This window comes from Pituophis catenifer, unplaced genomic scaffold (genome assembly GCF_029215685.1).
Source record: "Pituophis catenifer annectens isolate HBS135680 unplaced genomic scaffold, rPitCat1.0.hap2 SCAF_2, whole genome shotgun sequence".
NCBI lineage: Eukaryota > Metazoa > Chordata > Lepidosauria > Squamata > Colubridae > Pituophis > Pituophis catenifer.
In genome coordinates, this window is record NW_027256882.1 from 296,770,841 (window position 1) to 296,798,279 (window position 27,439).

The 27,439-nt window shown below is 56.3% G+C and overlaps 1 protein-coding gene across 1 annotated transcript in view; it reads left to right on the forward strand.

Annotated features, from left to right (window-relative positions):
• The window catches only part of UNC13B (unc-13 homolog B), a 146,854-nt gene that overhangs the window by 96,169 nt on the left and 23,246 nt on the right, over positions 1 to 27,439 (forward strand). Inside the window, 12 exon segments of the mRNA XM_070938998.1 lie at positions 701 to 775; positions 1,316 to 1,408; positions 1,410 to 1,536; positions 4,484 to 4,711; positions 4,846 to 4,987; positions 14,256 to 14,425; positions 15,316 to 15,431; positions 16,485 to 16,648; positions 17,677 to 17,827; positions 18,349 to 18,417; positions 24,992 to 25,081; positions 26,924 to 27,058. Of these exon segments, the coding sequence (XP_070795099.1) occupies positions 701 to 775; positions 1,316 to 1,408; positions 1,410 to 1,536; positions 4,484 to 4,711; positions 4,846 to 4,987; positions 14,256 to 14,425; positions 15,316 to 15,431; positions 16,485 to 16,648; positions 17,677 to 17,827; positions 18,349 to 18,417; positions 24,992 to 25,081; positions 26,924 to 27,058 (1,560 nt within the window).

Genomic DNA, 27,439 nt, shown 5'->3' on the forward strand with positions numbered 1-27,439 from the left:
GGGAAAGCAGATAGGAGGTGGAAAGCCTCTGCCCACCCTCCTACGGGGCTAGGATAGGAGTGGGGTGGCTGGAGTGGCTGCAGGCCCCGGGGGTGGTCCTGGGGCTTGCTGAGGGCCCCTTCCCCCCCCCCGGTTTGGATCCGGTAGACGAGGACAGTCAAGGTGGCATTAACGTGTTCTGCTTCTCTTGGACGCCGGCGCTTCCTTCCTGCAGGCCATGGTAAGTAAGCGGAGAGCGACTCCCAGCTCCCTTCACCTGCTTCTGACCCTCCGCTTCCTGGCCCATCCATGCGGGACTGGCCCCCAGGGGCCTCGGGGCTCCAGGCCTGCTGAATGTTTGGCTCCAGGCCAGCTGGATCTGGCCTGGACTGACTTGCCCTGGCGGGGGGGAGGGCCTGGTTGGGGGGCTGCTGGGGCCCTCCAGGCATTGAGGGTCTCTGCCTGCAGATGACCAGCCAAGGGCTCCGGGAGAGGGGACCCTCCCTTCTCCTTCCTAGCTAGAGACCCCTCCCGGGTAGGATAGCTGGGGAAGGCACCCAGAAGGGGATCTGTCCATGAGACCTTCTCCTGGGCCTTTGGGGGGAAGAAGGAAAGACCGGTGATGGTGGCTGAGAGGGTGGGGCAGGCAGGGCAGGAGGGCTCAGCAGCCCCCCCCTCCGCACAGCTCTCTGAAGCTCCCAATAATTGCTTCCTCTTCCAGTCGCTGGTGCAGTCGCGGAAGGCGGGCATCACTTCGGCCATGGCCACCCGGACGTCCCTCAAGGACGAAGAGCTGGTAAGGCCGGACAGCAGCTGGGCCAGGCCCCGGGGGGAGCAGGAGGAAATCCTCTGAGGCCGCCCCTGAGGTGCATAACCCCCCCTCCCTCCCTGAGCAGAGCACAAAAGCCACTGGGGCTGCCCCCACAGCAAGTGGTTAGGGGAAGAATGGGGGGCGTGGGGGCGGCTATGTTGGGGGTCTTTGTTTATGTGGAGTGCAGTGCTCAGGAGAGACGTTTGCTAGAAGATGTGAGCCCATTCCTGGCCCCCCTTTGGGAAGGCCCTGCTCCTGGGGCTGGGGGGCCACGGGGGAGGGGGGAAGGGAAGGAGTCAAAGGGGGGGGTCAGACTAGGCCCTGGCTGGGCTTGGCAAGAGCAGTGGCATGGGGTGGGTGGGGGGGTTTCCTGTCCTCCCTGGGCTGCTCTCTGCAGAAACCTCCCAGTATTTTGCCAAGAGAGGGCTGGGGTCTGCACCAGGTACAGCCATCTCACATCTCTGGGGTTGGGGGGAGGGGATCTCTCCGTGAAAAAAAGGGGTTTCTTTCTTTTTTTTGTTTCAGAAATCCCACGTGTACAAGAAGACCCTCCAAGCCTTAATCTACCCCATCTCCTGCACCACGCCCCATAAGTTTGAGGTGTGGACTGCCACAACCCCCCACCTACTGCTACGAGTGCGAGGGGCTCCTGTGGGGCATCGCCCGCCAAGGGATGCGCTGCACAGAATGTGGGGTCAAGTGCCACGAGAAGTGCCAAGACCTGCTCAACGCTGACTGCCTGCAGAGTGAGTGGGGGGGGAGGCTGAGGCCCCTGGGGGGGGCTCTCTAAGCCGCAAGGGGGGGAAGGGGGTGGCAAAGGACCAGGAAGGACTATTTTTGTGTCCAAACAAAGACCCCCAAACCCTCCAGGGTGCCATCCCCTTCAGCTTGCCCTCTCTGCTGGAGGCGTTTCTAAGGAAGGACAGGTCATGGCCGAAAGGGGGCCCGGGGGAGGGTCAGGGTCTGCCCCTTTATCCGCACAGGATCCTTCCCCAGTGCGGAGAGATTCCCTGCTCCACAGAGGCAGATGGGGGATCAGGTGGCTTCTGGGTAGACCCCCTTTCTCAGTCCGGGATCTGGGCTGAGAGTTTAAGAGGAGAGCATGAGCAAAGATGGAATCAAGTAGCTCTCCTGCCGACCAGGGGGAATCGGAAGTCTTGGGGTTCTGCTCACGCTCCCCGACTCCTCTTCATGGCTCTTGGCCTGCCCTGTCCCTTCGGAAGGGCCTTCATGGGGAGAGGGGCATGCGGGGCGGGTGGGGCTGAACGGGTTGAACTAAGCCCAGGGAGATTGGGGTCCCAAGCCCCTCCCTGCCACGGAAGCTCTGGGACACCCCCCCCCCCTCATTGTTGCTCTATTCAGCCTGCGCCCCTTTGGAAGGAGGCCAAGCCGTGGCAGCAGTGAAGCTTGTGGGGCTCCCTGAGAGAGGAGGGGGGTTTCTGAGCCAGGTGGGCGCAGGAGGGGCCTGTGCCAAGGCGGGAAGGCCAGCTCGGGGCCCTCCGTGGGAGGGGAGGGGGCCGCCTTCCTTTTTCGGCAGCCTGGGTGCCGAGGGTCGAAGCGATGATTAAAGCGCAGCCTTGACGAGTGCCAGTTTCATCAGAGTCCCTCTGTCAAGAAATGTTTGCGCAGCACCAGGGAAGATGGGTTTTATTTTAAATCCCAAAGCCTATTTTCGGTTCCAAGAACAAATCATATGCAGGCCTCACCCTCCCACCCAACAGATGTCCTCCATGCCTCCATACGGGGGAGAGGCAAACTTTCTGAAGGGCCTGCGGGGCTTCCCTTCCCTCCTGCAGGGGGCCCCTTCCCGGGGGGGGGGGGGCGGGGGGAGACACCTGGACTCTTCTCCAGGGCTGGCCGCCCATGAGCTGCCCAGGCAGGACCCAGGAGGGCCCTTCCCTTTCGTGAGATGGCTCCCTGCACCAGTCGCCTCTCCCTGGTCGGCTTGTGGGGGCTTCTTCAGATGGAAAACTGGTCCTTCCCACTTTTAAAACCACCCTAAATGGAGCCCGACTAGTCGTAAAAATTTTCAGAAAGCAAAGCAAAGCAAAGCTCTATAATCAGTTTGAAATGCAGCCGTTTGCGGCCGTTATTTTATTTATTAAACCTTGAAATCTTAACATGACTAGACTTCAGCTGGTTGGCTGCCAAATTTCCTTTTGGGGGATCACAGGCGTGGCTACAATCTGCCCCCCTCCCCTTCCCCACCTGCCCCAGCCTCAGGGGCAAGAACCAGAGAGGGACTCGGCTTCCCTTGAGAGCCACGGGACGGAGGCTTCTCCGTTTGAAGCTGGCCTTTGCCTAAGGGCAGAACCTCCCTGACATTTGGTGACAGGGAAACCGAGCTGGAGCCCCACAGGCTACTCCCACCCCCACCCCCCATTCACACACACACACACACACACCCATTGCACACACAAGAAAGCAGGGCTGAAAAATGCAAGAGGCCAGGGCAGGAGGAGGAAGGGGTCGGGGAGCTGAAGGTTGCCACTTCAGATCCTGGCAGGGGATGAGGGGCTTGGCTTGGTCCGATGAGGCTCAGCTGGGCCAAAGGAGGGGGGGGCAGCTGGCCTCCTGAGGCCCCCGAGCGCCTGATGGGGAATCCTCGGGTTCCCTCTTGCTACAGCCAGGGATCTCCTTCCGATGGCTGGGCTGCAGTTCCCTGATGGCCAGGAATTAAGAGAGCTGCAGCCCAGCTCCTCTGCAGAGAAGGCTGCTCAGCCCATCAGCACGGCCCTCATGCTCCATGATGCACACCTATCCACAACCTGTCCGTGGCCCTTGCAGGCTCATCTCTGCTTCCCAGCACTCACCTGCGGCCCTCATTGGGCTGCCCTTCTGCCCTGCATCCCTTCCAAGCCTCTGCGGCACCCAGATGCCCCCCTTCCACATTCCTGCCTGAGGCTTCTTTCAATGACCCATGCAGTCCTCAGGTTGTGACGGCAGCTTGGACTGCTAGGATTCAGTCAATCAGAATAAAGCTGGAAGGGAGCTTGCAGGTCTTCTAGTCCAACCCCCTTGCTCAAGCAGGAGACCCTACCGCCTACCCCATTTCAGACAGGTGGCTGTCCAGTCTCTTCTTAAAAACCTCCAGTGATGGATGGAGCACCCACAGCTTCTGAAGGGAAGCCATTCCACTCCTTCCACCTTCCGCCGCGACTTAAAGACATGGCTGTTCAGCCTGGACTGGGGGGGTTAACATGTATTTTAACATGCTTTTATTCGGATATTTTATTGTTGTGAGCCGCCCTGAGTCCTATGGAGATAGAACAGCATATAAATCAAATCAAATCAATAAATTGTCCTCACTGTCAGGAAGTTTCTCCTTAGTTCCAGGTTGCTTCTCTCCTTGATTAGTTTCCATCCGTTGCTTCTTGTCCTGCCCTCAGGGGCTTTGGAGGACAGGTTGACCCTTCCCCCCCCTCCTTTGGGGCAGCCCCTGAGATACTGGAAGGCAGCTGTCATGTCCCTAAGGATTTTAGGATTAGGGTTGCCGATCCTCAGTGATGCAGTCATGTGATACCGCATTTTACAACCACTGTGCTTAGCGAAGACAACAATCCTGGTCCCCCATTGCCATTGTACCCGAAGACTCGCTCCCCTCTCCCGCAGCCCAGGAAACCAGGGGGGGTCCCTCTGGGGGCTTTGCCGGCCCCTCTTCCTGCCTCCTGACCCCTCCCTTCCCCTCCGCAGGAGCAGCCGAGAAGTGCTCCAAGCATGGGGCGGAGGACCGGACCCAGAACATCATCATGGCCATGAAGGACCGGATGAAGATCCGGGAGCGGAACAAGCCAGAAATCTTCGACCTGATCCGGGACGTTTTTGGCGAGAGCAAGGTGACCCACGGGCAGCAGATCAAGGCGGTGAAGCAGAGCGTCCTGGACGGGACCTCCAAGTGGTTGGCCAAAATCACCATCACAGGTGAGGGGGAGAAGCAGAGCCCTGCGTGGGGGTGGGAGAGGGGAGGGGCAGCCCTGCTGAAGCTCCCCCAGAGCCGGCTCTGCTTCCGGGGCGCTTCCCCTCACCCCCCCTCTTCCTCCATCCCCCTCCCCCAGTGGTCTGTGCCCAAGGCCTGCAAGCCAAGGACAAGACCGGCTCCAGCGACCCCTACGTGACCGTCCAGGTGGGCAAAACAAAGAAAAGGACCAAGACCATTTTTGGGAACCTGAATCCCGTTTGGGAGGAGAAGTTCCACTTGTGAGTATCAGCAGCCTCAGCGCTGCTTTCCTGTGCTCCCTGAGAACGTGTGTGTGTGTGTGTGTGTGTGTGTGTGTGTGTGTGTGTGTGTGTGTGTGTTTGTGCAGAGGGGCCGTTGCAGTGGGCACTAAGGGGAGGGGGACGGGGAATTGGGAAGAGGGAAAGTCGGGAGCAACCCCTGCATCATATTTATTTTATTTATTTATTGGTTCGATTTATATGCCACCCTTCTCCGGAGACTCAGGGCGGCTTACGATGCGTAAAGCAATAGCCTTCATACTTTTGTATTTACCTGCTTAGTAAGGCTTTCGGGGCCCCTTAAGCGGTGTTCTATTTTATACAAAGTCAGCTTATTGCCCCCACAATCCGGGTCCTCATTTTACCTATCTCGGAAGGATGGAAGGCTGAGTCAACCTTGAGCCTGGTGAGATTCGAACTTGCAGTAATTGCAGGCAGCTGGTGCTACTTAACAGCACTTTAGTATGCTGCGCCACCAAGGCTCTTATATCAGGTGTTCCAGGCAGCAGATAGCATGTTGATCTCTTTACTCCTTGGATTTATGTGCCCCCCCCACCAATTCCCAGAAGGGATCCGTCATCTGTGGCTTTTCACCCCCAGAGGAGGCTCTTTGAAATGAGGGGCCCCTTCCCACCTCCAGAGCAAGGACCCTGAGCGAAGGGAAGCAGGCCGTCCTTGGAGCCGGGCTCTGAGCCCCTCACCAGGGCAGGAGCCCCATTCTGGGGTGACCCCAGGGGTTGTGTGCCCGGAGCCCTCCCCTTCACCTCCCGCCTGCCGCTCCTTCTCGGGAATGAATGAAGGGGTGCATTCCTCCTCTTCCGTCTGCTCCCTGGACCCCTCGTAGCCCCAGCCGAGCCCAAGACAGGCCCCAGGAAACGGGTGCCCAAGACGAAGGGCAGGTGGCAAAGCCTGCCCTGAATGGCCCTCGGGGGTGGGGTGCCTGTGGTTCAGGAAGCAGCCCTGCGTCACTCCAGGGCCCTGGCCGGCCGGCTCGGCTACTCAGCGCAGACGTTTGGGAGGTTGGCTCTCTTCCTGCCTTTTCCCTCCAGAGGCCTATAATCAGCGGCTGACGGCTCTGGCAGAGAATGGAGCCCCTGGGCTTCTTCCTGGAGGTGACAAACAAGGGAGGCGACGTAATTAGGATAATGAACCCTCATTATGCCAAGAGGGGCCAGGATGGCGCGGCTGCGTCAGGGGCCTTGCAGGTGGGGGTGCTTAGAGGGTTTCCTAGCCTTCTCCGGTGGCACTCGAGGCCTTTTGGAGCCAAGAGCATGTGAGGTTTGGCACCGATGTGTTGCACGGGGTGCGAAAATTCGTCTCTGCATACTCAAATAATGGGACTGTTACTAGCAGAGACTGGTGAGGGGAAGCACTTCAACGAAAGTGTTCAAGGAGCATCACCTGCTATGAAGAAGCCCATCGGCACACTGGGCATCCTGAGAAACGGGATTGAAAAAAGAGGTGCCAACATTAGGATGGCCTTGCATAAACCAGTGGTGCGGCCACATCTGGAGCATCGTGCACAGTTCTGTTGGCCCCCTCAGAAGGAGTCTTGTGGAGAGGGGGAAGATTCGGAGGGGGCTAGCTAAGGGGATCTGGGGGGGGGCAGAGCAGCTTCCTCGGAGGAAATTGGGGGGATGTTGGAGGCTTTGGGGCCTGAAAGAAGATGAATGGGAGGGAATGGAGATGTGCAGAATTATGGATGGTGTGGATAAAGTGATGAAGGAGAAACACCCAGCTGAAGCCACCAATGGAATTGAATCAATGGAAGAATCAGGATGGAAAAAAAGGAAATGTTTTGGAACTTTGGAATATGATGGCTTCAAAAAAGGCTAAATGGATTCGGAGAAGTCCTGGAGATCTATGGCTGGGAGCTTTGGCTCCCCTGGGGCTCCCCTGGGGGCGTCTGCTGGAGATTGGAGGGCTTCCTCGTGCCGAGAGGAGCAGCCTGAGATCCGGCAGAGCATCTGACTTCTTACATTCTGCCTGTAGATTCACAGAAGGCGGAAAGCTCTCAGTTTAGCGCTGTTAGGAAGCATGAAGAGATCTTGGCCTTTGAAATACCAAAGCCGTAAAAATCTGGATGTTTCTTTGACTTGCTCCTTTTTAAAACAATGAGAGAGAAATACTGGCATTATCGTTTATTACATATGCAGGCATTGTTGGTTTCCTACCATACAAAATCTGATTTCAGAGGCAGGTACCAGCATTATGGAGCTTGGAGTCCAGCCTCCAAAAGAGAGGGGAAGTGGTGGCCTCTTTGTCTCAATTGCCCCATGTAGTCTCTCCTCCTGGGACCCTCCAAGGCAAACCAATGTGGCTTTAGTCTGCCAAGGCTGCTTCCTGTCCCCCCATCAGTCGGCATCTCACAACAATTTGAGGACTTGAATATCAGGATTTTATTGCAATCCCAGCAACACAAATGATCTGAAGAGCAGCTTCTTCTGGCCAGCTTCTCCCTCCCTGCACAGGACTAGTGGCCAAGCCTTTGGTCCTGGGCTTCCATCCCAGACGCCACTGTCCCCAGCCGGGGCTTCTCCCGCTCGGACATCAAAGCTTCTTGGCCACGCTCTGCTCCTGCAGGTAGTTCTGCCAGAGGAGGAGGAGGGAGAGGATAAAGGTGCCGCAGTTGGTGGAGGGAAGAGGGGAGAGCGAAAGAGGGAAAAAGGAAGAAACATAATGTAGGAATTGCAGATGGGGAATATTTCTTCCATCCGTAAAATAGCTTTAGTTGCCTCTGATGTTTTAACTGAACAACTAAACAACCAGTGGTGGGATTCAAATTTTTCCACTACCAGTTCCATGGGCGTGGCCTGCTGGAGGGGTCATATGAATGAGTTGGCGTGGCCAACTTGACATCACTCATGGCCACGCTCACTCAGTCACATCACACACACACACACACACACACACACACACACACACACACACACACACACCAAGCCACACCCACAGAACCCGGTAGGAAAAACTTCGAAGAACAGGGCGGCAACGGCAAAGGCTTTTTCGGTGCGTTCAAGACCTCCTGTAGTTTTCAACGCAAGAAGCCTCCAGCCAGCTTCCACTCCCAGCTCGGTTCCAGCTGGCAAAGAGGCAGCGGCTGGGAGGAGAAGATCGAAAAAAGACGTGGCGGCTGCAGGTTTCTTGCAGCGGAAATTACCGACCTCCAGCTTCGCTCCTCCAACACGCTGCCACTGCCCTGTTCTATGTGCTGGCTGCATAGAGGAACCCCATTGCCTACTGTGCCGCTCCGCTCGGACTTGCCCGGGCAAGTCCCTCCGGCACAAATGGGGTGTGTGCAGGCGGCCAGCGCATAGAACAGGGCGGCGGCACGTTGGAGAAGCGGAGCCGGAGGTTGGTAATTTTCACTGCAAGAAGCCTGCAGCCACCGCGTCTTTTTTCGGTGCGGCAGTAGCACCAAAAAAAACACATGGCGGCTGCAGGCATCTTGTGACAAGGGGGACGAGATGTGGGCTGGCCGGGAGCCCAGCGGTGACGATGGCTCAGCCCTGGCTTGCCTTCCTGGACGATGAAAGAGGCAGTCGTGGGGGAGGAAGTGGGGAGATTAAGGGCCGGGGCCTCTGAAGGAGGGAAAACGGGGTGACAAGTCGCACTTAAGGGAGAGTGGGTGGTAAGCGGGCGGCGTCTCCAGGGCAAGGCTGGAGCCGGGGAATTGCACGTTCCCTGACCCGGCCAACGTAGGCAGCGAGTGGGTGGAGCTCCAGGCCAAGGCTGGAGCTGGGGCAATTGTGTGGCCCCCACCCAAGGCAAAGGGCGAACGGGTGGCATGCATTGCTTACCTTTGGTGAGCTGAGCTGAGTGGGCATCAGTGAGGCAATTGGTGAGGTGATTAGCTGGGCCGCGTGGCGAAGGCAACATATATAGGGCAGAGGCGGGCGAGCATCAACCAGCTAGAAAGGGCGAGTGAACGTGAGAGGCCAGAAGGGGCGAGCTAGCATCGAGCGGTCGGAAGGGACAAGTGAGTGGCGACTGGGCAGGGGGCGTGGCCAGCCAAAGGTTGCTACCGGTTTGGTGACCCAGGCCAAATTGCCGCTACAGGTTCCCCCGAACCGGTGCGAACTGGCTGAATACCACCTCTGTAACCAATCGAAACAACCTTCCAGGAGAAGAAACTCTGAAACTCAACCTGGAAAAAAGCGATAGCAAAATGCTTGTCTCTCGTTTCCAACGGACAGATGAGTTTTCATACGGTCTGAAGTAAAGGAGCAAAAGACTTTTCTGTCTGGTAGGAAACTAGGAAACCAGAACTTCTGTTCCAAAGTGGGTCAGCTTTACCAGGTAGATCAAGCATGAAACATAACCAGTTGAGCTAATTCTCTTTTATTGCACAGCAAGATTGACAGAATCCGCTTCCTTTACCTCCTGAGAATTTTGGGAGGGCCTCTTGTGGCTAAGCTGCCTCTTACCTGACCACTCTCTAGGAGGCTGTCTGGGCCCAGACTTTCTCCCAAGCTCATTCCCACATGCCGTTGCAAGGCGAGCCATCTAGCCCTTCGCATCCCTCAGGCAGGGGAAGGGAGGAAGGGTACCTGGTGCAGGTGAAATACCCACTGAACTGTTTAAAGGTGCACTACGGCCTGAAAACTGAGGAAGGGAGGGTCCTTCTGCTGATGGAGATGCCAGAGAATGCGAATTGATGGACCCCGGCCCTAAATCCTTGGCAAGCAACGTTTCCTTCAGATCTTCAAGGAAGGCGCACGTGGAGAGGGAGACCTTCAAAGAAGGCGAGATTACAGAGCTGCCATCAGAAGGACAATGGGGAGAGCGAGAGAATGCAAGAAGGAAAAGGGTTACAGCAAGGCCCCCCAAAGTGGCCCTATTAGGGCTCCTCCGTTTGATTGTTCCTCAGAATGAGCAGAAACCCATGAAAGGGAGAGGGATTCCGGAGGGAGGAAGGCCCATTATCCCCATCTACTGCAAGGACTTGATAAGGAGGACAGAACCGGAATCGCAATATAATAGGCTGACGTTCTACCAATTTGAGAAATGCAGGCAGATGTTAGTCTGAAAGGGAAGAAGAGCTCATTGTGAACACATCAAGGGGAAAGGGAAAGATTTAGGCTAAAAAATCCACAATTGACACAGCGGGGGGGGGGGAGCGAAGGTGGCTCTGATATCAGCAAGGCGGTCAGAGTCTCGGCTGCTAAGAAAAACAGCTCACCAGGCAAGACCGAGCGGAGTCGAAAGGCAGATGTGGAAAGCACAGCTGAAGAGCGGGAGAAACCACTGGGCTGGTCTTAGAAGAGCTACAGGCAATTGCTGGCAACTGGTCCAGCCAGCAAGCGCCTGATCCCACCGTTCCTGGCCGTTACCCTTCCTCAGTGGCGCCTGGAACAGCAGTTCCCCCTCGGAGGTTTTGCTGGGACCCGATCGAGGAGAGTGGCAAACAGTAAAGGAAACGGCTGGCCTGGCTCTTCCCGGGTTGGGTGCTGGAACTGGAGGGCTGCCTAGCATTTTAACCACTGGGCCCCCACCCAACCTCCAGGGCAGAGGTTTTGGGGGGGGGGAGGCTGTGAGCCGTTTCATCCTCCGGTATGGCTGGGGAGGGGGATGTCGGGTCAGCATCTCTCCCTACCGCCTCTCCTGAGAGAATCCCTCCCGTCTCTCTGTGGGGATGGACTTTAGGCTCCTTTTCCTCTCTGCCTCCAGTAGAGAATTTCTCTCGCTTTTCCTCCCAAGGGGGATCAATCGCTCCCTCGTTTTGTTTGCTTTGCTCATTCTGCAAGATTCCCCATTGTGTCTCTTCAGAGCCGGAACCCTTGGATCGAACCTCTTCCCTTAGGCAGCCTCTGCTCCTCGGTTGCTGCTCCTCTAGACGCCCCAGATTCAAGGGCAATGGGGTCACCCAGGACCCACTTTCCTTCTCTCCTTCCTTCGGCCAACATTAGCAGCAACCTTTGCTCGTTCTTCTCCCTTCTGCCGATGGCAGTTGTTCTCAAGGGACAACTGGGCTTCTGACTCTCGGCAGAGTCAGGTTCTCAGCGGATGCTAGGATAATTGCCCCCTCTCCCCATCCCTCTGCATGTCCCTCTGTAGCCTTGGTCATCCGAGGCAGAAAGACCCGGCCTCTATCTTCTGCCTGCCCAGAAGGTCCATAAGAACCTCCCTCGTCCTCTCCTTTTCTTCCTACCTGGATGCTTTCGGCCGGGTGGGCTCTGTGCTCCCATTCCCCAATGTCAGGGCCATGTCAGAGGCCGTTTCTGTGAGGCCCCACAGAGTTTGGAGAGCAGCCAAACAGTCTGGGGCTGTAGCCGGGCTGCAGAGAGGTGTGCAGGGCCCCCAGCCCTAAAACCCATCTCATGGGGGAAATTTTGTGTGCCATCAGGCCAGGTTCCACCCGCAGTAGCCCCCTGGCAAAACTGTCTCCAGAATATCAGGGAGCAGTCGTGCCAAACCCCAGATGGCGGGAGATGTAATTGTCTGGCTCTGGCGGGGAAGATTAGGGGCATTTCCCAAGGTCTCCAGTGTAGATAACAATCCAATTGGTTGATGATTGTGAGCCAAGATCTATTATCTGCTGCAGAGAAGCCCCTCTCGTCTCCTCCTCGGCTGGGATAAACATTGGCAGGAGGGTCTGAATGCTTCACCAGGGATTAAGGGGGCTGGAAGACCCCTTGACGCTCTACTGCCCTTCCTTCCTTCCAGAATCTTCCCATCACAGCCGGGCTTCTCACAGGCCTGCAGCAGTGAGATTAAAGGGGGTGGGGCGGGTGGATGGGCGGGAGGGTCTCTCTTCCATTTTGGTAGGGCACATACACCCCCTCAGAGCTCAGATGGGGAGGTGGATGTCCTTTCCCCAAGTGCATTTATCTAAATGGCCAACCTCCTCATTCTCACAAAACAGGGGGCTGGACTAGAAGACCTCCGGGGCCCTTCCTGCTATCTTCCAATTCCAATTCTGAGCAGCCCAGAGATCCAGGGCTTCTCTTGCGTAGCCAGGCTGGAGGGGCCCCTGTTGGATAGGAGACGGCCGCTCTGGGCTTCATTTGGTTCCCATTAAGAACTCTGCTGGAGCCCCAATTCAGAGGTTGGTCTACGTGGCCAAATATAGGTAGACCTCGACTCACAACGGTTCGTTTAGTGACCGTTCAAAGTTACAATGGCACTGAAAAAAGGCATTTATGACCGTTTTCCACAGTTACGACCTTTGCAGCATCCCCATGGTCACGTGATCCAAATTCAAAGGCTTGGCAAGTGACTCACATTTATGACAGCTGCAGAGTCCCAGGGTCACGTGATCCCCTTTTGCTGCCAGAGGGGAAGCCGGATTCACTTAACAACTGCACTGATTCACATAACAACTGTGGCAAGGAAGGTTGCAAAATGGGTCAAAACTCACTGAACAAATGTCTCACTTAACAACAGAAATGTTGGGCTCAATTGTGGTTGTAGGTTGAAGACTTCAAGCAAACTGGAGCCCCTTCATTCCTGTCAGAAATGATGACACTCAGGGGTCTCAGGTTACCTCTCCTCCCCCCCCCATCTTTTAAATGTGGTTTAACCTTTAACTGGCCAAATGGGGGCCACCAGTGCCAGGAGGGGCCGAGCCCGGCGCAAGGGGAGGCCGGATGGGAAGACTTTCGGAGCCTCAGAGGCCCACCTGGGACAGGGTCTCTCAGGAGCCAGATGGGGTCTGATGGCTGGCAGTGGGAGGGCAGAGTGTTTGAGCACCGCTCTGATTGACAAGGCTCAGCACATTGTGCATGACCCATTTTCTGACTTTCTTCCTCCTGTTATTTGGGTTGCTTGGCAACAGGCGGCCCCTTCATAGAAAAGCCAGAGAGGGCCACCGCTGGGCTGAGGCGTCCCTGCTGCGTGGCCACAGAGCAGCCGGCTTCAACCCGGCCTCTCTGCCTGCCTTCCTCGGCCCCAGAGCATCTCCCACGCAGGGAGCACCTGGGAACTAGGTTTCCCCCGAGCATCACCGGGCTGCTCCTATCTCTCCGGGTGCATCCCGGGAAGCAACCGCACAAGGGCAGAGTTCTGGGAGGGGGTCATTTCTTTTTTATATCGACTAATGCCCAGCCACCAGGGTTTCTCTTCCGCCTTCTCCAAGTTTCCGCCAAGGTCATGCAGAAGCAGTCACCAGGTTTAAGTCCAAGATGGCACAAAGGGGAAAACGTTGGTTTAGGACTGGGAGACCTTCATCCGCTGAAGCTCCCTGGGTGCCATCAGCCCAACTCAGTCCCCAAGGGGTTGGTGAGGGGAAAGAGCTGCCCAAGGGCCTTGGGACCGTTCAGAGGTGGGGTAACAGACAATAATAGATTAACAGAGTTGGAAAGGACCTTGTGGGTCATCTAGTCCAGCCCCCTGGAGCAGCCACGATCTCTGAAGGCAAGCTATTCCACTGGTTAATTGTCCTCACTGTTAGGAAGTTTCTCCTTAATTCCAGGTTGCTTCTCTCCTTGATTAGTTTGCATCCGTTGTTTCTTGTTAAATAAGTTGACCCCCTCCTCTCTCTGGCAGCCCCTCAAATATTGGAAGACTGCTCCCATGTCTCCCCTGGTCCTTCTCTTCACTAGACTAGCCAGGCCCAGTTCCTGCAACATTTCAGTCTCCAGTCCCCTCATCATCCTGGTTTCTCTCCTCTTTCTAGAGTCTCAACATTTTTTTTTATAGTATGATGACCAGAACTGGATGCAGTACTCTAGGTGGGGTCTTACTAAGGCTTTATAGAGTGGTATTAGGACCTCACTCGATCTTGATTGTATCCCTCTGTTAATGCAACGTAGGATTGCATTGGCTTTTTTGGCTGCCACCACAAATGATTGGCTCATATTTAATTGGTTGTCCACTAAGACTCCAAGATCCCTCTCAGAGTTACTGCTATTAAGCCTGGTTTCACTCAGTCTGTGTGTGTATTTGGGGGAATTTTTCTTGCCTAAGTGTAAGGCTTTGCTTTTCTCTACGTTGAACTGTCTTACGCTTAGGAAAGCTTCTCCCTTCCCAGTTGGTGGCTGGTTTTCCCCCACTGCTTGGGGCCCTCTGAGCACAGCTTGTGGCCTTTGCAGCCTGTCCCCCCCCCCCACCTCTCAGCTGCCTTACCCAAAAATTGGGGTTCCAAAACCCGAGAAGAGGCAGCTTGCTGAGCCCGGAATGGCCTGGATGGCTTGGGGGCTGTGCTGGGGGGTGTTGTTGCCTCCCTGCCTGCCTATGGCTACCTTGGGACCTGGACAGGAAAGAGCACAGACCTTTCTGTCCGCCCCCCCCCCCCCCTTGGCCCCTGCAGTGAGTGCCACAACTCCTCTGATCGGATCAAAGTACGCGTCTGGGATGAAGACGACGACATCAAGTCCCGGGTCAAGCAGCGGCTGAAGAGGGAGTCGGATGACTTTTTGGGCCAGACCATCATTGAAGTCCGGACGCTGAGTGGAGAGATGGACGTCTGGTACAACCTGGGTGAGTCCTTCCTGTCCGCAGGAGCTTGGCAGAAGAGCAGGTGGGGATCCCTTGGGATTGGGGGCGACTGGGGAGGGCCGGAGTGCTTCCACAGAGGCAGCAGGGAGGTCCTTGGCTTTGGGGCGGCCTCGCTGAGAAGGACGGGGGGGGGGAGTTTGGGGCATCAGAGGAGGAGGCAGAATCCAGTGCTCAGATGGTGAAGATGCCCCTCCCCCCAGCTCGACCAAGAACTCCTTACTGTCCCAGGCCTCAGAGGGGGAACTTCCTGGCAGGAGTCAGAAAAGCAGCGGAGGCAGCAGAAAGGTTTTAAGGGGAAGAGACGGGGGGAGGGTCTCATTCAGAAAAGAAAAGGGAATACTACTCGGACCCTAGAGAATGGGGCCCCAGACTGCCCCCTTGCAAACCAGTTGTGGTGGAATCTCCAGCCAGAGTAGGGGGTTGAGGAAAGAGGCTGGCAACCTTGGAACCCCTCCAGGGAGGAAACAGCAGAGGCCAGACCTCCCCCCCCCCCACATTAAGATCCCCATAGCCCAGGGCTCCCCAGACTTGGCACTTAAGACTTTTTGGCTCCATCATCCTGCCCCAGCCCTCCCAAGGCAAAGCCAGGAGAAGAAAGGAGAGGAGGGGGTTGGAGCTGCCATTCCTGGCCTCATGCCAACGAGGCCACAGGGGCACAACACCCTTCTTGTGGCCAGCTGCCTTCTCCAGCCCCTCTTGCCCCAGGGCAGACGGGTGGCCTGGAGCCCATGTGCTACCGGCTGCCAACAGGTCTGTAGAGCCCGCCTGGTCCCCTGAAAGGGGCAGAGAGTGGCCAGGTGGGCCTTCCATCAGTCTTGGCTGCTGGGGGTCCCTGGCTGGCAGAGATGAGAACGTGGGGGTCTTCCTTCTAGAAAAGAGGACGGACAAATCTGCCGTCTCGGGCGCCATTCGGCTGCAGATCAGCGTGGAGATCAAAGGCGAAGAGAAGGTGGCTCCTTATCACGTCCAGTACACCTGCCTTCACGAGGTAGGCATGGCGGCCAGCTGAGCTCTGCTCAGGGGGTCCACATGGGGATGAAGAGGGGGTCCACATGGGGATCCCCCTTTGCTGAAGAAGCTCCCTCCACTTCGTCCCCCTTGGCTCATGGCAACTTCCATGAGGGAAGGAGGTTCTTGGCGGCTCCTGAAGGGAAGGTTTGGAGGGGGCAGATAATTCCCTTCTGTTAGTGTGAGACACACCCACCCACACACCCAATTCTGGTGGGTTTGGCCCTTTGACCAGTCATGGGTTACCTTTTCCAGAAAAAGGCAAGGATGTTGTCCAGTTTTAAAGTATAGAGATGTAGCTTTACAGTTTTACAGGTGTAGCCTCACAGGTGAGCAGTAAAGAAGGTGAGGTCTGAGGGAGGAAGAAGAGGCGGAGATGTTCTGAAGGTACCCGTAAAAGAGAACCTTTGTCGCTCAGGGCTGAAATGAGGGGTCCTTGGTGGTCTCTGAGCTTTACAGATGTTTCATGACCCAAACTAGAGACCGTCATCAGTGCGAGTGACACCAGCACTGCTGAGGTTACCCAGTTTGGGTGATTAAACGCCTGCAAGAAAAGCCCCAGGGAACCCCCCAGGGCCCCTCATGTTCCGAAGGCTCAGACGGAGAGCCAGGGAGGAGGCCAGTGCTGTGTAGTGAGAGGAGGTCTGGCTGAAAGCTCTCCATCGTCACCCTTGCCCCCCCTCCCCCACCCCCCCATGGCATCTGGCCAAAGCTCAGCAGCAGATGACACCAGCCCCGGAGCCAGAGCAGCTGGGAGCTCCCAGAGGTTCCAGGCAGCAGGGCCGACATGGGGACACCCTAAAAGTAGGGGGTCAGTCAGTGGTGGGCAAAGCCACACGAGGGGCTCTAGGGGCTACTTAGAAATGGCAGCCAACTGAGTCAGCCCTGGAGGAGAAGCGCAGAGGTCTGGAGAGCAAGAGCCATACCTGGGCTGGTGGGAGGGAGAGAGGGGGGCAGTCAAGGAATGTGTCTGGGTCTCCCCCCTGCCTTGGTCGGGCCCTTTCCTGAGACCCTCTTGGGGACTCCTTTCCAGAACCTCTTCCACCACCTGACGGATGTCCAAGGAAACGGCGTGGTGAAGATCCCCGAGGCCAAAGGAGACGACGCCTGGAAGGTCTACTTTGAAGAGATCGGCCAGGAGATCGTGGATGAGTTTGCCATGCGCTACGGGATCGAATCCATCTACCAAGCCATGACGTGAGTCCCCGACCACACCCGGCCCTCGGCCTCAGTCCCGGGTGCCGCCTGCGCCAAGCGGCTTTGCCAGCCTCCGAGGGACAGGCTCATCCTTGATGGAGCCAAGACAGCCTGGGGGGGGGGGGTTGATTCCTAAACCCTGGAGGGTGGAGAGGTTCTTCACCTCGGCTGACCCCTTGTCCTCAACCCCGGAGCTGCAGGAGATGAGCCCAACCAGCGGGGAGGGACTCGGAGCTGCCGGGTGCCAGCAACAGAGGGGCAGTTTTTCCTCCTCTTGAGGCTGCAGGATTCCTGCTTGGCTGCTCGGCCCCTTAGTTCCTCTGGGCTCATCCTGCCATCGTCCAGAAGGAAATGGCCTTGTTGGTGTGCCCCAGAAAGGGCCAAGAAAAGAAAGCCAGAATCCCCAAAACATGGGCTCGCCAGCATTTGGGCTGGGGGGGTGGGGGGGGCATGTTGATGAAAGTCAGCACAAACCAATATGAACAAGGGAAGGGGGCTCCTTGCAGGATAGGTCAGGAGGGAGGGAGCCGATCCTCCGTAACAGAACTGGCCCTTCCAGGCGAGGGAGAGCATGATTGGGAATAGGGCTACCCTGGGGTCCCCGTCCCAGGGAGGATAGAGGTGGGCCATCCCTGCTTTTGCCTGGGGCCCAGGGAGGAGAAGGTTTGGCTCTGAGGCTCTGGGCTTGGTCTCCCCACCATTGGGAACACCTGGAAGGAAGGCCGAGGCTGGGGGGGGGGTGGGCTGTCAAAGAAGGGGCCCAAGTGCCACTCTCTTGCTTCTGCACACTGTCCAAGAGGGGGTAGAATTGGAGCAGGGGAGGGGGTTTGCTGGGGGGGGGGGAGTCTCACTTCAGAGCTTTCTTTCATCAGCAACAGCAGAATCTGTCAGGGTTGCCGCCTGCAGGTGTGAGGTGGCTGTGGCCAGGGGGATCAGGGAGCCGTTCAGAGAAGGCCCCGGTGTGGCTGCTTCCTGCCCTGTGGCTTCCCCTGCCTGACTCCGGTTGCCTCTGCTCCCCCCCTCCCCAGGCATTTTGCGTGTCTTTCGTCCAAATACATGTGCCCCGGAGTGCCGGCCGTGATGAGCACCTTGCTGGCCAACATCAACGCTTACTATGCACACACCACGGCCTCCACCCAGGTCTCTGCCTCCGACCGCTTCTCGGCCTCAAACTTTGGGGTGAGTCCCCCCACAGTTCAGCCTCAACCGGGGTCTCTTTCTGGGGGCGGGAGGAACCCGTGGCTGCTGCTGCCCGCAGGGGTTGGGGAGCGATAGCACTGCTGTGCTGCTGTGGTGCCGGAGGGGCCCTTTTCATCAAGGAAACTAAATGGATCTTGTGATGCTTGCACAGCCGGGGGAGCCTGCGGGCCTGAGCAGAAAAGGAAGCCACCCACCCCCCTGTGAGATTGGGATATGGAAAATGCATCTGAGACCCTCGGGGGTTGCTCAGAAGTAGGGCTGCCCCACACTTTTCTGAGCTTGGACTTGGCAACACGACCTACTGGAGGGGCAGCTGCTCCTCAGGGAAGACTCGGCCTTTCAACCTGAGTTGAATTCCCCCTCAGATTGGCCGATCTTATTGGTGACCCCCCCCCCCAGAGATGCCTTTCCTGGTGGGGGGACCCATTTTCAGACCCTCCCAAGAAATAGCAAAAGAACTCCCTTTTGACGCCTGCTCTGTTTTCTCCCGCGCCTGACAGAAAGAGCGATTCGTGAAACTGCTGGACCAGCTGCACAATTCTCTCCGGATTGACCTGTCCATGTACAGGGTAGGTGCCCCACACCGGCAACCTCGCATTTCCCCCTAGGGTCTGGGCAAAGTCTCTCTTGACTTCAGGGCCTGCCCAGTGAGGGGCCGCGATCCCCAGTCCCCAAGCCTCTCAGGGCGCCTTTGGCCAGGGTGGGCCCGGAGCCGGGTTTTTGGGCTCCCAGCAGCCTTTCTGCCCGTTTCTCCGAAGGGTTTCCTTGGTTGCCCTGGGCGTTGCTGCTTCCTTTGGTCTGGGTAAAGAGGCAGGCAGAACATTTGCCTGCATTATGGAAACGATTCAGGACACCTGACCTCCCCAGCTGTCCTTGGCTTTAATGTTTGATTTTAACTTTTTATGTTTTAACTGGATATGTAATGGTAAGCCGCCCAGAATTACCCTATGGTAAGATGAGCAGGCAATAATGTGTTTATTTGTTTGTTTGTTTGTTTAGTTATTTTAAATAAATATAAAATAATAACATAAAATAAAATAAACAGAGTGGGGGTGGGAAACCTTGGGTGAGTTCTGGTCTTCTGGAGACCATCCAGAGGCCATCCAGGAGCATCCTGAGGAAGAGCAGAGTTGACATCCGGCAGCCTCTCTTTCAGGAAAGAAATGGGGCTCACAACCGTTCCTGCCTATCACTCCCCCCACCACCACCCCCCGGGCCCTAAATCAGACTGGTTTCGAGGGGAGACTGACCCAAGCCATTCTTACTGGATTTGCCAAGTCCATATAAGCAACATCTTATTTTGTTTCTTAATAAGTTATAAGGCTACTGTGTGTGTGTGTGTGTGTGTGTGTGTGTGTGTGTGTGAGAGAGAGAGAGAGAGAGAGTCATTATTTTTTTAATGACCTGGAGGAAGAGAAGGAAGGAATGCTTATCCAATTTGCAGATGACCTAGAAGACAGAAAACACGAAATTCAAAATGATCTTGATACATTAGCGAAATAAGCTGTGAGTAGCCGACCATGAAATTCCCCAGACGAGCGCTAACATCTCGCCTCAGGGAAGAGCAGCCTGCGCCGTCAGAGAAGAGGGTCGCCTGGCCGAGGGAGGGTTGCTGCGAGGAAGATCCTGTGCCCGGAGTTGCCTGCAAAATTTTGAAGTGGAATGTGGATGAATGCGAAATGTAGTGTGATGTGGCTACAAAACAGCGAGAGCCACAGAAGGGTGTTTCCCCACCCTGGGAAGGAATCATCCCACTTTATTCTGCTTTGGCCAGGCGTCGCGTGTCCACCTCTGGGCCCCACATTTAAAGAAGCGTGCGTGAAAACTGGAAAAGTTCAAGGAAGGGCAGCAAGGCTGCTCAGAGGGCCAGAAACTCTGCTCTGTGTGGAGAGACGGGAGGAGCAGGAGGTTCAGCTTGGAGAAGGGGCAGCTGAGGAGGAACATGGAAGCTGCTGACCGGGTTTTTTAAGGACAGGCCAGAACAACTTGCGTGTTTGTGACAAGCTGCAAGAGCTGGATAGCACCGTACGTGTGTGCTGGTTATGGAGATGTGGTTTAGATGGGGGGGTGGAGGTATCAGTTGGGGAAACATCAGGCCTGGGCCTCCAGGAGGCTGGAGAACATCAGTCTTGCAGGTGGAGAGGGAGCGCTCAGCGTCAGATTCCAGGTGTTGGCTGCATCTGGAACAGTTGTGCAGCTATGGGGGAGATTACTGATCCACAGTAATCCAGCCACAGCTACCAGGAATGTGTGACCAAGAAAGGTGGAGCATGGCAAGAGAGGAGGGAGGTTGAGGTTGGACTGGCGATAGGAACCAAGTGGCCCTCCTTGTGCTGTGAGACTCCCTACAGCCTCCATGGAGAAGGGGGTGGGGGCCATGGCCCATTGAGGTGGAGGGTTTGTAGGAGATGGGCTGGGGAGCCCTGGTGCCGTCTGCAACTTCTCAGTTGTGGTGGGAAGAGGAGGTGTGGCAGACCACTCGTGGAGAGAGCGTATCTGGTGCTTGGTTCTAGTTCTGTCTTCCAGAACTGCTTATGGACTCAGCCTTAGTGCCTGGTCACTGGAAGCCATGTGGTCAACCTGAGATAAATCTCTCTTCATATCTGATCCTTTGAGGGATGAGAGGCCTGGCCTGGCACGCATAACCAAGACCCGGGCAGACGCTGTGTTGAGGGTGTCCCTTTAGACGATGTGCACGCTTGGGTTTCAAGTGGGGCACCAGCCGTGAGTTCCCATCAGGGAAAGGATTTCTTATCATCCAGGGGGCTTGCGGCTTGCAGATCGATCCTGTTGGTGAAGTTGGTCTCTAGGGATCTCCTCCTGATGCTCTGGCCCTGAATGCTGTAGCGGGATTGGTCGGTGGGCCTTCCCTGGCTCAGAGTCTGAAGTGGCTCCGGAGTTCATGGTCTCCATGACAATCCTGAGCTGATCCAGGTCATCAGGAGGACTCGCACGGCCTGGGATCACTCCGGCTTCTGCCTTGGAGTATGGCCAGCATGACTTGGCTGGGGGGGGGGGGCGGGGGGGGGGACAGCGCATTTCACTCATCAAATCAGATTAGTTGCCTCTTGGGACGATGTGATGCTCCAAAGGTGCTTTTTCAAAAGGCAACTGGACTTCCTTGGTTTTTCCTTGAAGAGGCTTCACTCAAAATGTTTCCCTACCGGTTCTGTGGGCGTGGCTTGGTGGGCGTGGCATGGGAAGGATACTGCAAAATCCCCATTCCCATCCTACTCCAGGGGGAAGGATACTGCAAAATCTCCATCCCCACCCCACTCTGGGGCCAACCAGAGGTGGTATTTGCTGGTTCTCCGAACTACTCAAAATTTCCGCTACCGGTTCTCCAGAACCTGTCAGAACCTTGTTTAGGATATTGTTTTCTGCTTGATTGCCACTCCCTCCCCCTCTAAGTTTCTGTAGAGTGTATGCAGAGGGAGCAGTCCCCATAGTCACCCACATGGATGATGTCATCTAGTTGGGTAATGAAATGTCTGAGAGCAAACAGCCAAGCTCAAGGTCCCCACAGTTCAACTCTGAGCTACGTATATATTCTCTTCTATAGGGAGCTGCGAGAGAATAGCCACTTTCCTTCTGTTCACTATGGCCCTAATGGCTCAGTCAAATAGATTTCAAGGATCAGACTATCAAGTATTTTGTTTGTTTGCTTATTTATTTAATCTCCTGCCTTTATTTTATTTACAAATAACGGAAAGCAGGGGTGAAATGTAAAATTTGTTACTGCCGGTTCTGTGGGCGTGGTTGGGGGGGGGGGTTTAATGTGACTGGGTGGGCATGGCCAACATTTTTTTTTTTTTACTTTTAAAAGCATTTTTTCTATAAGTTTAAGAGGTTGCAGAAAAAAATGCTTTTAAAAGCCTCTGACGATCAGGCAACTCGGCTGGGATCTCAGCTGGGATCGCCAGAGGCTTTTAAAGGCATTTTTTTTTCTTCAACCTCTTTGGCCGAGGTTTTAAAAGCCTCTGATGATCCCAGCTGAGCTGCGCGATCATCAGAGACTTTTTTTACTTTTAAAAGCATTTTTCCAGCCGAAGTGGTTGTAAGAAAAAATGCTTTTAAAAATTAAAAAAAGAAGCCTCTGATGATTGCGTGGCTCAGCTGGGCATGGGGGGGGGGCAGGGATTTTTGCTACCGGTTCTCCGAACCACCCTCCGCCATCACTACCGGATCAGGCGATCTGATCTGAACCGGGAGCGTTTCACCCCTGGTTTCACTTCTCATCCAAGAAGCTTCTTCAGCTTCTTGGATGAGAAGCCAAACATCCTCAAGGAAAACCCAAGGAAGTCCAGTTGCCTTTTGAAAAAGCACCTTTGGAGAAGAACAGTGATCTGGATGAGAATCTCCATAGACGAATGAGGTGATGTCAACTTTAGTTCGGATTGTGCTCTCTTGGCCTTCCCTGTTTGGGGACCTGAGGAAGCCGAGCAGTTCTCAGAGTGGCTCTGGCAGGCGAAACAACGGGGGGGACGGTGGTACTTTCAAGATTAGAAGTGGGTGACCCAGAGCAGAGCCTGCATTAGGAACGGCATCGTGGCCATACGAGCGGAGAAACCACCTTGGCTGGAGTCGGTCCTGCTTTGGTGCCTCTCCCGGAGGGAAGGGTCAGAGGGGCATCTCAAGGTCACTCCTACTTACGCTCAGGCTGGACCGAAGCCCTCTTCCTCCCTTCTTGCCATTCCCCACCCTCACCCCACCTTGGCTAGGAGAATATGGGGAAGGCCCGCTGGGAATTGCAGGCATCGTTCGTGGTGGGAAAAAGTGCTTAATGCTTGGATAAGAGGCTTGTTTCTTCGTCCACTTGCCCAGTAATTGGATGTGAGTGCCAGGAGAGAGCTCAGCCGAATTAAGCCTTGCTTGTAACGATAAGACTCTGTTGAATAAGGGAGCTCTTAATTGATTGTCCCCAACAGGTTTGGTCTCAGGTAGCAAAAGGGGGGAAGGCTTTTGCCACCAATTATTTTCACACTCAGGCGGGGGGAGGGGGGGGAGGGAGGGATTTTCTCTCTCTGGAAAGCGGCTGGTTTGGCTGCCTTGCCTTCTGCTCACAGGCTGCTTTGGCAGAGGAAATCCAGAGGGCTTTGCTGGCGGCAGAGGGAACCGAGCGGCCGTTGTCACCCACTGGCTGGGCTTCATCCACCCTTCCTTCCCCCTTGATCAAAGGCCAGGCCTTGGTTCCCCTGGGGCTCCTCAGTGCTGGCATGCACCTTTGGGGGATGCAGTGAGGGGTGCCTGGCTTTGGGGTTTTGTCCAGCATGGGGGTGGGGAGAGAAGGGTCCTGGCTGACCCAAAAAGAGAAGCCAGGGGAACCAGGATCTTTTGCAAACCACAGCCAGCTTATTCAGGATTACCCACCTTGGCACTGAGCAGAGCCGGCTTTTGCTGGGCCTTTATGGTTCAGAAAACGGGCTCCCTCTGTAGGCAGGGGAAGCAGGAAGGTCTCTGGTGGTCTCCAGCCCATTCCTAAGCCAGGCTCTGGTGCCCCCCCCTCCCCTCCCCTCCCCTCCCGCCGACTGAATTCATGGCTGGTTTCAGCTTTCATTGGAAGCTTCTTTGGGTGGAGCAGGGATGAAATCCAGCAGGTTCTGACAGGTTCTGGAGAACTGGGAGTGGAAATACCACTTCTGGCTGGCCCCAGAGTGGGGTGGGAATGGAGATTTTGCAGTATCCTTCCCCTGCCACACCCACCAAGCCACACCACATCACGCCCACCAAGCCACACTCACAGAACCGGTAGTAAAAAAATGTGGGTTTCACCACTGGGGTGGAGCCCATCAAGGCGAGATGACCAGCGAGGCGGGTTGGTGTCCATCCGTGGAGGCCAGGCAGCTGAACCTCCAGCCTGGACTGCTGGGTGGGAACCAGAAGCAGAGTCGGTGCTGCTGGGGCTGGCTGGGCTGGGGGGGGATGGGAGACCACCAGGGGGGCAAGCTGGTGGCTCTGCGTTTCCCTGGCCTGGCATTCAGGACCCTGGCCCACCGTGAAGGGGATTGGCAGGCCGGGCTCTGCACTAGATGCAGGTGGTCCTTGACTTCACAACAGTTTGTTTAGTGGCTGTTCAGGCGGCACTGAGACTTATGACTCTTTTCACACTTACGACCATCTCAGCATCCCCATGGTCATGCTCATTTTTATGACGGTCACGGTGTCTTGGGGTCACGTGATCCCCTTTTGCGACCGTCTGACAAGCAAAGTCAAGGTGGGGAAGGCAGATTCACTTAACAACCGAGTTACTAACTTAACCCCTGCAGAGATTCACTGAGGCAAGAAAGGTGGTAAAATGGGGCAAAATTCACTTAACAAATGTCTCACTTGGCAGCATAAATTCTGGGCTCCGTTGTGGTCCTAAGTCAAGGATTCCCTGTAAATGGCCTTTGAACACTTGCCTGCAGGTTCGTGAACTGCTGACTGGGCGGGGTGGGGGGTGAGGAGGGCCTGACTCCCTCAAAGGCCGCGAATGACCTCCTGAGACCCAGGGGTCTAAGTTCCTGAAAGAAGCGTGGGAGGGGGGAGGGAAACAGGCCAAGGGGAGGAGACGGACACCTCGGATACAAGGCAGAAGGAGTCCTTGCAAGGAACGGTTGCCTCTACTGAGGCCTGGCACTGAGGTGGGCACTCGCCCTGGGCGGTCGGGAATTGCGAACGTTTTCCACCTGAGACAGTCATCCAGCAGGAGAAAGGAGCTCGGGAACTCTGATGGGGGTGGGGTGGGGGGTTCTCTCTGCCCCCCACCCCCAACCCCGGCAAGATTTCTGCACCTTCCTCATTCAGATGTCATATAACCCGAGTATGGAAGGGGTGTGTGTGTGTGCGTGTGTGTGTGTGCGTGTGTGTGTGCGCCAGTAGAGGAAGCGTATCCCGGCTCATCACAGGATGGCTCAAGCCCCCACAGGTCGGGTTTCCTCCCCCACCCCTTCTGCTGCTTTGTAGGCAGGAGGAGGAAGGGGAGGGGGGGTCTAGAGAGCAAACGCTGCCCCCCCCCACAGGCTGGCTTGCACCAGCTCCCCTGCCTTGAGCCCCCTCCCCGGCCTTTCAGCCACAGCTTCTCCTGGGATTGGGTCCCTCCTTCCGCTGTAGGGTTGGTGGGTCCCCAGGCCTTGAAAAGCCCCTCTGTGTTCCTGCCCACAGAACAACTTCCCTGCCAGCAGCCGGGAGCGTCTGCAGGACCTCAAGTCCACCGTGGACCTGCTCACCAGCATCACCTTCTTCCGAATGAAGGTAGGACCGTCCTTTCAGGTTCTTGGGGCTCCAGATCTTTGGGGTTCAGCCTCCCCAAACCACGGGTCCCTTGCAGGACTTTGAAAGCTGGGGGGGAGAAGGAGGGGGATTTCCTGACCTGGGCTGGGGCGGGGCTCTGGCCTGTGGGAGCCTCCCCACCACCTCTCGGCACTCCCAGCTCCTCTCACCCCAGCTGCTCACACCCGGAAGGGAGCAGGAAAGGGGCAGCCTCCTGTTTCTGCCCAGCTGTCTGCCAGTGTGGGTCTGTGTGCCCTCCACCCACCCACCCACCCTTTTTCAAAGTTCAGAGGCTGCCCTGGCCCCTCCAGGTGCCCCCCCAGCAAGTCATCCGCCTAAGCTATGCCCCATACGTGAAGGGCTCCCATGTTCCCCCTCTCCCATCCCTCTGAAGCAGCCTTGATTTCAATTTTGGGTGCTTTTTCGAGGACAGGAAATTATGTTTTTTCTTGCGTCCCCTCCTCCTCTGTTCCAGTGCAGCCTGGCCTCCTCCTTTTCTGTTGGTGCAGAGACCCCTTTTCAGTTCCGTCCACCTCTGAGACGTGACCCCTCATGCCCCCCCCTCCCTCCCTCCCTCCTCAGTGAAAGGCAGGAAGAACTCCTCCCGGGGAAGAGCGGCCTCGTGTAGACTTAGCCCAATCTCCCCTCTCCTCCGTCTCCCTGGACTTTCCTTCATGTCCAGCAGCAACAACTCTGCAAATCCAGCCAGAAATCCCTCTTCTGCCGTGGTCAACCTGCTGCCGCCTCTGTTCCCTGACAGTCGGGCAATGAGCTTGCCTGTGGCACTGGCAGGCTGCCAAGCACTGGCTTGCCAATTAGTCCAATTCTCGTGGGGGGGAAGGGGCACCTCTGGAGGCAGGAAGGGAGCCGGGAACAAGGCCCTTCGTCTTACACGGAGGAGGAGGAGGAGGAGGAGGGGGAGGGGCTGCCTGTCCCCAGCAGAGGCGGCTGATTGCGCGTGAAATGTGTGTTTGTCTCTCTTCAATTAATGGGAAGCCTGTGAAAGGATTTCTGACAAGCCAAACTGCTCACGTCCCCCTGTCAGGAAGGGGCACGCGGGGAGCCTCGTTTGCGCCTGGAACATTTGCCCTCCCCCCCCCACTCCCCCCCCCCCAAACTGTCAAGTCGGCTTTGTAGGTCAGGCGCCTGGATATATTTAACGCAGCCCCCTCGGCCCTCTTCCTCTTCCGCCTGCTGAAGATCCCCCAGAAGGGCTGGAAACTTCTCCCCGGAGGGCTTGGCCTAAGGAGGCTGCCTGGCAGAGGCTGGCCAGGTCATTCCGCCTGCAGGAGGCAGTGGGCCAAGGACTTTCCCCTCCCAAAGAGGAAGGGCGGGTGGAGGGCTGCACTGCATGGGGGAAGTACCCATTGAGAAGGGCCCTCAGGGGGGCTTATACTAGAAGGCCTCCAGGTCCTAAGACTCTATGATATTCTGACCCATTTGGAGGGGGGTCTCCTCCAGGGGAAGGAGGGAAGACTTTTTTAGGATGTGACAATGGGCCTTCAGGAGCTCGAAGGCGCCTAGCATGGAAACACCACGCCCCCGGGTGACAGGAGTGTGGCAGTGGGAGAGGGCCCCTCCCTGCAGGCCCCTTCTGGGCCAGAGTCTTGGGGCAGCCCCTGGGAGGAACTCCTGACCTGGGCTTTGCATCCAGGCTCCCATGGGGACCCAAAACCTTCTGGGGAACATGGTGTGGAACATCCCGGGTTGCCCTGAACATCAGGACTGCCCGGAGAAGAGAGGTCAGGACAGAGATCGGAACCCATCTCCCTCCCCCCCAAAAGCGGCTCTCCTCACCTCCGTCTCCCCCACCCGTCTCCCCAGGTCCAGGAACTGCAGAGCCCTCCTCGTGCCAGTCAGGTAGTCAAGGGCTGCGTCAGAGCCTGCCTCAACTCCACCTACGAGTACATCTTCAACAACTGCCATGAGTTGTACAGCCGGGAGTATCAGGCGGACCCAGTACGTAGCATGTGTGTGTGTGTGTGTCTTGGGGGAGGTGGGGGAGCCAGGCTGTCTTGAGGGTCTAATCCCCACCCAAGTCCCTGAGGTAGGAAAGAGGCCCTTTCAGAAGAAGGACAGCTTCTGAGCCCTGGTGGCTCAGTGGTCAGAAAGCAGGATGGCAGAATAAACTCTGCATTCCCACTGCCAGCAGTTCAATCCTGACTGGTTCAAGGTTGACTCAACCTCCCGTCCTTCCGAGGTCAGTAAAATGAGGACCCAGGTTGTTGGGGGCAACATACTGACTCTGTACCACTAAGAGGCGGCTGTAAAGCATTGTGAAGTGGTATATAAGTCAAGGGCTACGGCTGTTCTCATTGATCCTAGCATAGTAAGGTTGAT